Consider the following 11,636-nt stretch of genomic DNA (forward strand, 5'->3'; position numbering starts at 1 on the left):
CCCGGGTTCTCCTAATATCAAGCAGCCAGGAATCTACCCGAGTCCTCAATCTCAGGGGCCCACCTTATCTAAAGCCTTTTGGAAAGAGAAGAGCGCAGGGCTCAGCCTAGCCACGACCACGTCTATTTCACCCATCTTTGAGTCACAGAAGGGCTGGAGTCCTCTTTGGGCCCAAACCGTCTCTTAAGAGTGGACTCACCTGCACCCTGCAGCCACCATGTGTGAGCAGCCACTGCAGGCAAGAGAGGTAGCCCGTGGCGGCGGCGTCGTGGGCTGGTGTGGCGCCGTTGCGCGTGCGGGACACGGCCGGGAGGGCAACCTCCTCCACCAAGTAGCGCAGACAGTGCAGCTTGCCTGAGCGGGCCGCATGGTGCACCGGCAGGGCATCTAGCGGGTCGCGCAGAGAAGGCCCCAGTAGGCCGGCGGCGTGCAGGGACCTCAGTACGTCCAGGTCGCCCCGCCGTGCCGCCTGCAGCGCCTGCTCCAGGGCCATAGTGTCGCCCTCGGCGCCGCGATCCGGCGCTCAGTGGGTTCCCCGGGGCGTCATGCAGGTGGTCCCAGGCTCCAGGAGCAGTCCCGCGGTGCAGCCGTTGGAGGAGTGCAGACCCGGGAGGCACAGCGGCTGCCAGCCGGCTCCGACTCTGCGATCCCGGGGACTCAACTCCAGCTCGGCAGCGCTCTGGGGCGGGGACCCCGAGAGTGCCCACTTAAGCCTGGGTCCCGCCCCCGCCACGCCTCCTCTCTGCCCCGCCTCCCCTGCCCTGAGCCCTCCTCTATCATCCGCGGCGGGCGACAAGGGTTGATGTGCATTTTTCTAATTTGCTGCGCACAAAAACTGAATAGGATTCTAGTACCCTCCAGACACAGACCCGCTCGTTCAGCTGCCCAGTGGCCACTATGCGTTGTTTCAGGTGCTGGGGACACAATTTTAAGGAGCGACAAATGTCACTAGAACCTGGCAAATGGGAGATAGAAAATGTTTTGTCATAGGCATCAAGGTGCCTGGTGCTTGGTGGTTGGTAAGAAGGGACGTTCAAGGCTAGGGGACTAGACGCCACCACCCAGAAGTTTAAAAAGTCCCACCAAGTACAGAATGTCAACCGCCCCCATGCTCAGTACTGCAAGGTCCCTCGAGAGTAGACAGGGGACACGGGAGAAGGCAGAAAGAGAAAGAAAGGAAGGAGGCAGCAAAATGACTGGGTAAAGGTGCTTGCTGCCAAGTCTGACAGCTTAAGTTCGATCCCAGGGACCCGCATGATGGAAGGAGAGACCGAGCTCCCTGCACGCTATAGCACCTGGTCCCAAGTAAATAAATACAACGACCAGAAGGAGTTGTATTTATTTACTTGGGACCCCTCAAAACTCATATGATCTATTTCTTTCTTAAGTAAAAGGAAGTTAGGACTTAGAACTGTTTGAACCAGGGCGCGGAAGACTTTGATTATCCAGGCTGGTGGGGGGTGGGGGTGGGGGGTGGGGGATAGGGGTTGGGAGAGTGGACCATGGGCTTGAAGGCCTGGGCCTGCCAAACTAAGAGTCCAGAAATCAAGGATGTTAGGGCTGGAGGCTATTGGAGAGATGCTCCAGTGCCTTCGTCCAAAGAAAGGGCGTCGTCATTGTGAGCAAGGACCCTGGGAAGTGCTGGAGGGTCCAGGCCGGTTAGCGCTCGTGTCAATCTACCTTAAGGGGCGTAGCTGGAAACGGGTCATGGGAGCTGGAGGAGGCAGAGGCTCCCGGAAAGGAGGGGTTGTACGAGCTGTGGGAGCGCAGCAAGCATATCGGGCAATCTTGAAACGGTTTGCGCTCTTCCCCTTCTTCTCCCACGCACAGCGGAGGTCAGTCAGAACCCAGCTCCACTCCCCGGGGCGTTGTTTCAATCACTGCCTAGCTCCTACCAGCCAGGGCGGTGCTGGAAAAGTGTGCAGAACGAAGAATCCTAGAGTGGGTCTCCGGGCCGACTCCGATACCATTCCCATCTTCGCCACATGGTGGCGCCCTGCACGGTGGCTGCCTGAGCGCTCCGGGAGCTCAAACTTCGCCGCTGTTCGCTGCAGGCTCGGTTGAGTTTCCAACCACTTCCGCCTAGCTCAAAAGGCCTCATTCCTCTATAGGACCTGCGGTTACTGGGACCCGTAGTTTCTTTCCAGAGGTTTCCAGATTCCTCACCGTTCCGTAGCTTCGCTGCCGCTTGGTACTTTCTGAACTAAGTACTTTAGCATACCCTAACAGGCAGGTGCCCCGAAAGGCCAGCAAGTGTCAGGGATCCAAACCAAGATGCTGGATCTTCTTACTCCCTTGTAGCTACCTTCGTGGCAGAAGTCTTGAAATTCTTCCACCTGACCCTGGACACCTCACGTGTTGTTGTTGGTTTTTTAAACGCATGGCTCCTGTCCATGCCTCTGAGCCAGTACCAACTCAGCCAGTGACAACGACACGAGACAGGTGTTACTACACATCCTGGCTGACCGACTTCTCAGATTCCTCGAGGACACAGCTAATATTCAGACTGGGAGCCAGGCTCTTTCAGTTGTGCCTGTCTGTCCGCCCCGTCCGGCTCTTCTACTCCACCGAGTTCTCCCCAGCAGGCCTAAAGGGGCCTGTCATCATAGACACAGTACAGAAGTCTTACCACTACCCAAGCACGGTGGGTGCCAGGTTCTTCATTCAAATAGTCAAATCTATACATGAGGTTTTTGTTTCTTTTTTAGTTTACTTTAGTTTTGTTTTCCAGTGGCTGGCCTTGAACTTGCTAGTATCTGAGGCTGGCCTTGAACTCCTGAATCTCACTCCTTCTTTGTGATGCTAGCATTATAGGCAAGAGCCACCCTAAGAGGGGTTCAACTCTCATCTTCTAGCTGTGGAAACAGAGGCCTGCGGGGTTTGCTTTGTTTGTATTTGTGTGTGTGTGTGTGTGTGTGTGTGTGTTGGTCACAATGTTTGTAGATGACAGCTTGTAGGAGTTGGTTCTCTCCTTCCACCAGGTGTATCCTGGTGATTGAACTCGGGTCATCAGGTTAGTGGGAGGGGAGGTGCCCTTCTCTGCTGAGCCATTTCATGGTCTTATTTATTTATTTATTTAATTTTTATGAGTGTACTGCGATGGCTTCAGACACAAGAGGGCATCGGATCCCATTACAGATGGTTGTGAGCCACCATGTGGTTGCTGGGAATTGAACTCAGGACCTCTGGAAGAGCACTCAGTGCTCCGCTGAGCCATCTCTCCAGCCCCCACATGGTCTTTTTCTTCTAAGCCCTAGGTGACACAGATGAGAAGGGACAAACATGACACCCAGGGTGCTTCCTCCCACACATCTAGGGTGGTTTTTATCCCCCACACCTCCCCTCTGGCTTCCCATCTCCAAGAGTGGCCTCCTCTCCTCAAAGGGCCTCTCTTATCCCTCTGCCCTCACGTCCAAGCTGGGTGAAAATCAATTCTCAGGCATCTCCCCGGCCGAGGACTAGTACTTTCTTCAATACCCCAGGAAGGAGCGGGGTATAGTGTGCCACAGGTGCTGAAGGTTATCCTAGATTCCCCAGAGCCTGAGGCCCGCTTTCTGAACACCCTACTACCTCACCCAGGTTCTATGTTTTTCTTTTTTTGTTGTTGTTGTTAAGATTTATTTATTTTATTTTATGTGTATGAGTACACTGTAGCTGTACAGTTGGCTGTGAGCCATCATGTGGTTGCTGGGAATTGAACTCAGGACAGCCCCACTCACTCCAGCCCCATTTGCTCCATGTAATACACTGTAGCTGTCTTCAGACACACCAGAAAAGGGTGTCAGATCTCATTACGGGTGGTTGTGAGCCACCATGTGGTTGCTGGGATCCGAACTCAGGACCTTCGGAAGAGCAGTCAGTGCTCTTACCCGCTGAGCCATCTCACCAGCCCTATGTTTTTCAAGATAGGGTTTCTCTGTATAAGTTCTCCTGCTTTTAAAGGACTCCATCTTCCAGATTCCTAGCAAACTTCCAGAATCCTTTGGTTGAAGAGAGGGGTGCATCACCTAGTTTAAAATCCTTTACAGTGGGGTGGGCAGGATAGAGGAGAGAGACTTAAAGTTGAGGTAACTGCCATAGCAGAGGGAGTTTGCTGTCTGCCCTCGGGTCTTCAAATAGTCATCTGCAGTCCTGGAAAGGGATGTTTCTACACTCACCCTAGGGGCTAGGAACAGTCTTTGCTCAGTGTAGGGTGGCTTTGGAAACACTGGTCTGAGTGAGCTGGCTGGCGAGGGACCCACATAGTCCCTCTACCCCTAGACAGGGTTTCTCTCTGTAGCCCTGGCTGTCCTGGTACTCACCATGTAGATCAGGCTGGCCTCAAATTCAAAGATCCACCTTCCCCTGCTTCTCGAATGCTGGGATTAAAGGCGTGCGGCACCACTACCCGGCTACACAGTTCCTTTTTAAAATGAAGATTTACTTTTATTTTCAACTGTGTGTATTTGTCCTCGTGTGGATTTGTGCATATGACTGCCATGCGTATGAAGTCCAGAAGAGGGCGCCAGATGCCCCCAGAACGTAGTTGTGAGCAATCTGAGCAATCCGAAACGCAGGTCCTCTGCAAGAGCAATACTTGCTTCTAAGCACTGAGCCCTGTAAACTCCCTTTTGAGCTCTTAAAAGATAATTAATGACTGAGTATGGTAGCACACGCCTTTAATCCCAGCACTCGAGAGGCAGAGGCTGGTTGATCTTTGTGAATTCGAAACTGACCTGGTCTACATATTGAGAGGCTAGCCCACAGGCATGCTAGACCCGACTGTGGGAGAGAACCAGGGAATCATGCAGCTCCAAGGCCTGCTGGGACCAGTCCTCATGGTTAGGACTCTTGGGTTGGTGGAAATGAGGAAGCGAAGGCAAAAACCAGCGAGTTCAGAGTTTGCACAAAGTAACTCCTTGGCTGTGGGTTTTTTGTTGTTGTTTGTTTGTTTTTTTTTGTTTTGTTTTTCGAGACAGGGTTTCTCCGTGTAGCCCTGGCTGTCCTGGAACTCACTCTGTAGACCAGGCTGGCCTCAAACTCAGAAATCCGCCTGCCTCTGCCTTCCAAGTGCTGAGATTGAAGGCGTTCGCCGCCACCGCCCGGCTGGCGGTGGGTTCTTGTATGCCGTAGATAGAAATAGGGCTGGCGCTCCTGTCCAGGCTGCCCTGGGCCCCGTTCTTGGTGCACTGGCTCCACCGTTTCCGAATGCCTACTGTGGGAGTCCTTCCAGGGATTTGGGCTCGATGGCAGGAGGGAGGGACCCTCCGAGTACCCTGGACAGAGCCCACTCTGGCTCCGCCTCACGAGCACCTCCTACTGGCTCTGGTTGAGCGGGTCTAGCCTTCGGGGCCCAAGACTGCCCCAAAATTATAACAGGGTCTGGAGGAAGTAGCTGTTGCCCTACCAGCCGACCCAGGGAGGGGCGCTCGCAGCAGATGGGCGGGGGACGCCTGCCAGTTTGCAGCAGCAACGGCCACGCGTTGTGGAGGCGTGTCTGGGCCCGCTGGGGCCGAGAGGAGCAGCCGGGACACACACCCAGAACCGCCCCCAATCGCCTGTCATGTGACCTTCGTCTGTCCCACAGGTGAAATCTGGAGTCCAGAGACCGTTGAAATGAAATGAACTCCGAGGACCTTGGGTTGCCTCTTCTTGGGGAGCGTTCGGGCTTCCTTTTCACAACCTAAGGCCGGGGAGCCAGGTGGTGTTTAAGTCAACGGGGTGCTCTAGATTTTATGACGCACTTAGAGCCAGGGTCCAGCGACCCCAGTCTTGGTTCTGCCGCTAGGTCGGAGAAAGATTGGATCTTGCAGAGACTGATTTCCATGCCCAGCATAAAGCACTTGGTAGAACAAATCTCTCCTTTTAACCCCTGTTGTATCTCCCTGAGGTCCTGGGGACCTTTCGGTGGCCTAGGGAGGAGTTCGCAGACCCGTGGGCGTGGATGAAGCCATAAGATGCTGGAGAGGAGGCGAGGCTTGGCACCACCCACCCTTCCTGTCCAGGGGGTCAGTGCTCGCACATCGCGCGACCCCACCACAGATGGGACTCTAAAGCCAGAGTGGCAGCCCTGGGGGACACCGTCGACTCGTCCTCTCCAGCCCCACCCTGTGCAGGGACAAAGGCGGGAGGAGTGAGAGCGCTGGCTCGACTCAATGGGGGCGGGGCGGAGCGGAGCAGGGACGCAGCCCCCTGAAAGCCTAGTAGCTGAGAGTGCGCGCCCTTCTTTGGCGCGATCTTGGGCCAGGCTTTGAACTTGGTTATCGCCTTCAGTTTTCGCTCTGGCTTGCAGCAGGGGCAAGCATCCTCCAACCCGAGGTACGAAGGAGAAAGACCCTGTGAGCCCTTTGTTTTCCAGCGGAGCATGAGACTGCCCGGAAGAGTAGGAGATGCGGCGGAGCTGCGCAAGGTAGGAGCGGGAGATAGGAACTCGTAGCGGGTGGGGTGGGCGATGGGGATCCTCCTAATTGTGGCCTCTGCGCCCTCCCGCCCTCCCGCAGAGCCTGAAGCAGCTGCTGGAGAAGCGCCGGCGTGCGCGGATCAACCAGAGCCTGAGCCAGCTGAGGGGTCTCGTATTGCCAATGCTGGGCGCGGAGGTGAGTGTCTGGGAGCTTGGAAAACTGGAGTGGAGAGTCTTGGGGCGCCCAGCGAGGCGAGTAGGCCTGCGTGGTCCCGGGGCTCCGTGGGGATCCAAAGACCGGCGTGTGGTCTGCGCGATGGAGTGGTAGAGACCATCGCGCGACTGGAGAGCATTTGGGTGCTCAACTGCCCGGTTTTTTTTGGGGTGTCTCTCTTGTCTGACCTGGCGCAGACTTCCCGCTCTTCGAAGTTGGAGAAGGCGGACATCCTGGAAATGACCGTGCGCTTCCTACAGGAGCAGCCTGCGTCCCTGTACTCCACTACAGCGTCTGGTGAGTGATCATGCTTCCTGCTCGTCGCTTGCAGTTTGCACGGTTCTCAGGACCTGAGCCTCACGCTGCTCTCTCTGTACGCAGGGCCTTTGGATGGCTACCTCGAGGGTTACCGAGCCTGTCTGACGCGCCTGGCCGGCTTGCTGCCCGCCTGCAACGTCCTGGAGCCGGCCGTGAGCGCGCGCCTGCTAGAGCACCTGCGACAGAGGACTGTCAGTGGTGGCCCGCCCTCACTGACGCCTCCACCAGCTCCAGCTCCAGCTCCCTTTCCTCCCGTGCCTCATCCGGGCACTCCCGGCCTTTGGAGGCCATGGTAGGCTCCTGGATGTTCCACAGGATCCCGCTGCCCGCTCTCAGGAACCTGGGTGGGCCAGCTGAACAAGGAAGTTCTCGATGGTGACCGCATCTTCTCACTTTGAGAACAGTCTAGCTCCAACTGCCCTGACAAGAATCGGATGCTCTGACCTGTCTGAGTGATGAAACCTTCAAGGAAGGGCTCAGCCAGAGGGGGGAATGGGACGAAGGAGAAAGAGCAAATATGTGCTGGGTGAGGAGGAAGAGGCCCAGACTGGAAGGAGTGGCTCTGGCATTGGGCCAGCCAGAGCTGCCTGGGCAGGGACACACCTGCCCTAGTATGGGCAGCATACCAAAGTCTGGTCTCGAAGCTCACCTGGGCCTGGTGCCCATCACCTGTTAGAATGGGTCACTGCGTTTCCAGCCATGCCTGGATATGCTTCCAGCTCAGCTGCACTTGTGAACAGAACCTTGGCTTGGGGACTTTGCTCCTCTGCAGAGCAAAGGCAAAGGGACAGGAGGAGGACAGCCACTCCTCCGCTTCTAGGCCTCCCTTCTCACTGATCTGCAGAAGCTGGTGTGGGTTTTCCTGTTTGATTCTCTAAGCGTCATTTCTCCCCACCGCCTGTCCAGTGGTCTTGGGATGTGAGGGGAGGGCGGGACAAGAGGAAGGCTTCCCCGTGGCTTTGGAGGAGCAGAGCACAGGCCCTGGAATGCAGGAACTCTGGAGAAGCCGAGGAAGGACCACCAACAGCCTTGCCTGCTTTCTCTGGTGAGCCACTCCCTGAATCCAGGCGGCTGGGCTATCACAAACAACTTGCTCGTTTCTACCACATGGAAGCCTACAAGCCCATCAAGACTTGGGGAAGGGCCTTCAGGAGTGGGTGTGTCACACAAAATGGGAGGATTTGTTAACTACAAGTCCATGGGGATTTGCACAAAGCCACAAAGCTCCTTCGCCCTCAGTCTGTGCTGGGACCAGGACACTAAAGCCAGGAAGACAGATTGACCGGGGCAGGGACAGTCACTGTCTGCTTGGCTATGCACATCTATGACGAGTCTGGGCACTGATTTAGGCAGTAGGGTGAGGAAATTGGAGGCATTCTTAAGAAGGAAGACAGTAAACATGGAAAAGGGAAGGGGGCTCCCGGCAGTGCTGTGCTGGGCCCCGTCAACTCTTGGGAGGCTGGGCTGCTCATAGTGCTCCTGTGTGTACATCAGCAGAACTGTATACACAGTGGCTGTGCAATGAACAGGATGAATTAAAGGAGCCTACCTGACTGGCTCACACTGTATCGAACCCTGGACAGCCTGGCTTTTGCTTAGACCACCACTCCAAGTTCCTAAAGCAGCAAGTTCTCAACCTTTCTAGTGCAGCGACTCTTTAAGACACTTCCTCATGTTGTGGTGACCCCCAGCCATAAAATTATTTCTGATGCTCCTTCATAACTGCGATTTTGCTGTGTTATGAATAATAATGTAAATATCTGTGTTTTCTGATGGTCTTGGATGACCCTGTGAAAGGATCATTCACTTCCCCAAAGGGGTTGAAACCCACAGGTTGAGAACCACTATCCAGGATCGCCCACATATTTGTCCAACCAGGGCACAAATACAGTCTGTTTTCTTGTTTGTTTTTTTTTTTCTTTTTTGTTTTTTTGTTTTGGCTTTTTGAGACAGGGTTTCTTTGTGTAGCCCAGGCTGTCCTGGAACTCAGAAATCCGCCTACCTCTGCTTCCCAAGTGCCGGGATTAAAAGCGTGGGCCACCACCACCCGGCCATTTTCTTTTCTTAGTGGAGCGAGAGGAGGCTGAGAAATCGTTGGCCCTGGCCCAAACTCACCCAATAGGCTCTGGGCTTCTCCTTGGGTCTAAAGGGACATCTTCCTGTCTCCACACATAAGAAATCTCTATACTTGTTTACACAAAGAGTTTTCAGCCATCTTTCCCTGTGGAGTGAGACCCTGTCTCAAAGGAAAAAAAAAATCTCTCAACACTGGTACATTTTTATTTTGTGGCATGATCTGCCCACTTCTGCTTCCTGAGTGCTGGGGTTAAAGGCGTGCACCACCACCTGCAGCTTGAATTTACTTTGGTCTGATTCCTCATTTCTCCAGTGTGGGTGTTTTGCTCAAACCTCCTTTGGTGCCTTGTGTCTGGGAAAGTCAGAAGAGGGCTTCAGATCCCCTGGAACTGCATCTCGGTGATTTCGAGTTGTGGGAATCAGACTGGAATTTTATTTTTGAGACAGGGTTTCACTTCATAGCCCCGGCCTGTAACTCACTGAGATCTGGGTGTGTGCCACCACACCCTATCCTCCATACAGGTTTAGGCTCCATGGGAACTGACTGACCGGCCACCTCCTTTCAGCCTTTCCTTCCACTTCCTGCTTCTGATTGTATCTCCATTCTAGTTCTGTGAGGTGTATTAGCCTGGCCTTACGTGACTAGGCAAGCAGCCGTGGAGTGGAGTGGTGTGTGTGTGTGTAAACTGCTAACTCACAGGCCCAGGTGCTCTGGAGAACCTGGGCCCTGGCATGTCCAGATGGGGGCAATTCTCAGCCTGAGGCAAGTGGTCAGTTTCTTAGAGGAGTGTGCTGGAGGACGGGGAAGGCCTAGGCTGATGCTCCCAGCTGGGCTGGTGCAGCAGGGATGCCTGACTCCTCTCTCACAAGATTCTGAGTGCTTCTTCCTGGCAGCTCCTTCCATGGACCCAGAGACCTGGCTGTGTCAGTGTCCCATGGACCCAGAGAGAGACCTGGCTGTGCCAGTGTTCCATGGACCCAGAGACCTGGCTGTGTCAGTGTCCCATGGATCCAGAGACCTGACTGTGTCAGTGTCCCATGGACCCAGAGAGAGACCTGGCTGTGTCAGTGTTCCATGGACCCAGAGAGAGACCTGGCTGTGCCAGTGTCCCATGGACCCAGAGACCTGGCTGTGTCAGTGTCCCATGGACCCAGAGAGAGACCTGGCTGTGTCAGTGTCCCATGGACCCAGAGACCTGGCTGTGCCAGTGTCCCATGGACCCAGAGAGAGACCTGGCTGTGTCAGTGTCCCATGGACCCAGAGACCTGGCTGTGTCAGTGTCCCATGGACCCAGAGACCTGGCTGTGCCAGTGTCCCATGGACCCAGAGAGAGACCTGGCTGTGTCAGTGTCCCATGGACCCAAAGAGAGACCTGGCTGTGTCAGTGTCCCATGGACCCAGAGACCTGGCTGTGTCAGTGTCCCATGGACCCAGAGACCTGGCTGTGTCAGGGTTCAAGAGAAGCTGCTTCAGAGAGCCTCTGTATGTGTGTGGGCAAGCACACATGCATATGGAGTCTGAGCGTTACTCCTCAGGTGCCTCTACTTTTTGTTTGAAATATTGGAATGTTTCCGAGTAGGTCAGACTAAGAAGCTTCCAGGAGTCCACCTGTCTCTCTGCCCATCTGGCTGGGATTACAAGCACCCGTTACCATGGCCTGCTAAGCAGACATTTTCTGACCTTAATCAAGTCCATAACTGACCAAGAGCTTTGGGCTTCTGTTCTGAGATGACCGCATGTTGAGTCTAACTCTCTGACTGGACATCATGCCAGCTGGAGAAGCGGTCCCTACGTCTCGCATAGCTCCAGTGGGAGAGATGACTGTGACTCAGGGATGCCACAGTGCTGAGGGGCTTGGGAACCCAGCTTCGCTGAGATGTACACCTCTGAGGAGACCCAGGCTTTGCGGAGGACCCTACTCGCCTCCCTGGCACCAGGCGGTGAGAAGAGTCTGTACGTGCCTTCCGAGAGCATGAGGGTAAAGAGCTGTCCATGTGTTGTAAACGCAGCCTCTAGTGCAAGTGCAGTATTCAAATTGCTCTGGCCACCTGCGAATCCATGCCTCAGCAAACAGGATCTCACTGGTTGCTTGGGACAGAGCAGAATGAAGCTAAGCCACAGGAAGCAATGAAAAGAAGCTGTGTCCCTATAGATTCCCCCAAGTCCTCTCTGTGAGGTGGGGTCTTTCGGAGGGATGGTGGGTATTGAGGGAATGTCTTACATGTGAGCAGCTGCAGCAGACTCTGGCCATGGCAGAGCTGATACGGCGATGGGCTTGCAGCCGAGGACACTGGGGTTGGAGCCAGTATCCAAGCATCCTTAAGAGCCAGGTTTGCGGGCAGTGGTCGCGCAAGCCTTTAATCCCAGCACTTGGAGGCAGAGGCAGGCAGATTTCTGAGTTCAAGTCCAGCCTGGTCTACAGAATGAGTTCCAGGACAGCCAAGGCTACACAGAGAAACCCCCTCCCCCCAAAAAAAAGTGGCAAATAGTGAAGACCAACTAAAGATTTATTCAATGCGGCCACACTGGGAGGAGAAGCAACTTGATCCGGTGACTTCCAGACCTTACTGTGAGAGGAGGGTTTAAGCAGAAGGAAGAGGTGTGCTTAGCTAGGCAGTCCTGGTCAAAGTATGAGTCCCATCACAGTA

General features: G+C 54.7%; 2 protein-coding genes across 5 annotated transcripts in view; one reads left to right on the plus strand and one right to left on the minus strand.

The window, feature by feature from the left end:
• Window positions 1-682, minus strand: part of Espn (espin) — a 33,870-nt gene extending 33,188 nt beyond the window's left edge. For all 4 annotated transcript variants that reach the window (XM_031379615.1, XM_031379613.1, XM_031379614.1 and 1 more), the window contains exon 1: window positions 200-682. In XM_031379615.1, the coding sequence (XP_031235475.1) occupies window positions 200-493 (294 nt within the window). In that variant the 5' untranslated portion in view covers window positions 494-682. The remainder of the gene's footprint in view (window positions 1-199) is intronic.
• A 5,495-nt stretch (window positions 683-6,177) lies between these two features.
• Hes2 (hes family bHLH transcription factor 2) lies at window positions 6,178-8,484 on the plus strand. The gene is made up of 4 exons (XM_031376996.1): window positions 6,178-6,388; window positions 6,480-6,575; window positions 6,791-6,890; window positions 6,975-8,484. The coding sequence occupies exons 1-4, from the start codon at window positions 6,344-6,346 to the stop codon at window positions 7,205-7,207; spliced, it is 474 nt and encodes a 157-aa protein (XP_031232856.1). The 5' UTR covers window positions 6,178-6,343; the 3' UTR covers window positions 7,208-8,484.
• The last annotated feature ends 3,152 nt before the right edge of the window (window positions 8,485-11,636 follow it).

This window comes from Mastomys coucha, unplaced genomic scaffold (genome assembly GCF_008632895.1).
Source record: "Mastomys coucha isolate ucsf_1 unplaced genomic scaffold, UCSF_Mcou_1 pScaffold18, whole genome shotgun sequence".
Lineage (NCBI taxonomy): Eukaryota > Metazoa > Chordata > Mammalia > Rodentia > Muridae > Mastomys > Mastomys coucha.

Excerpts from the sequence above, each read along its gene's own strand:
- Hes2 (XM_031376996.1), top strand. The coding sequence starts at position 6,344 with ATGAGACTGCCCGGAAGAGTAGGAGATGCGGCGGAGCTGCGCAAG. Across the intron at positions 6,389-6,479 it reads ATGCGGCGGAGCTGCGCAAG|AGCCTGAAGCAGCTGCTGGA; the intron begins GTAGGAGCGGGA and ends GCCCTCCCGCAG. Across the intron at positions 6,576-6,790 it reads TGCCAATGCTGGGCGCGGAG|ACTTCCCGCTCTTCGAAGTT; the intron begins GTGAGTGTCTGG and ends GACCTGGCGCAG.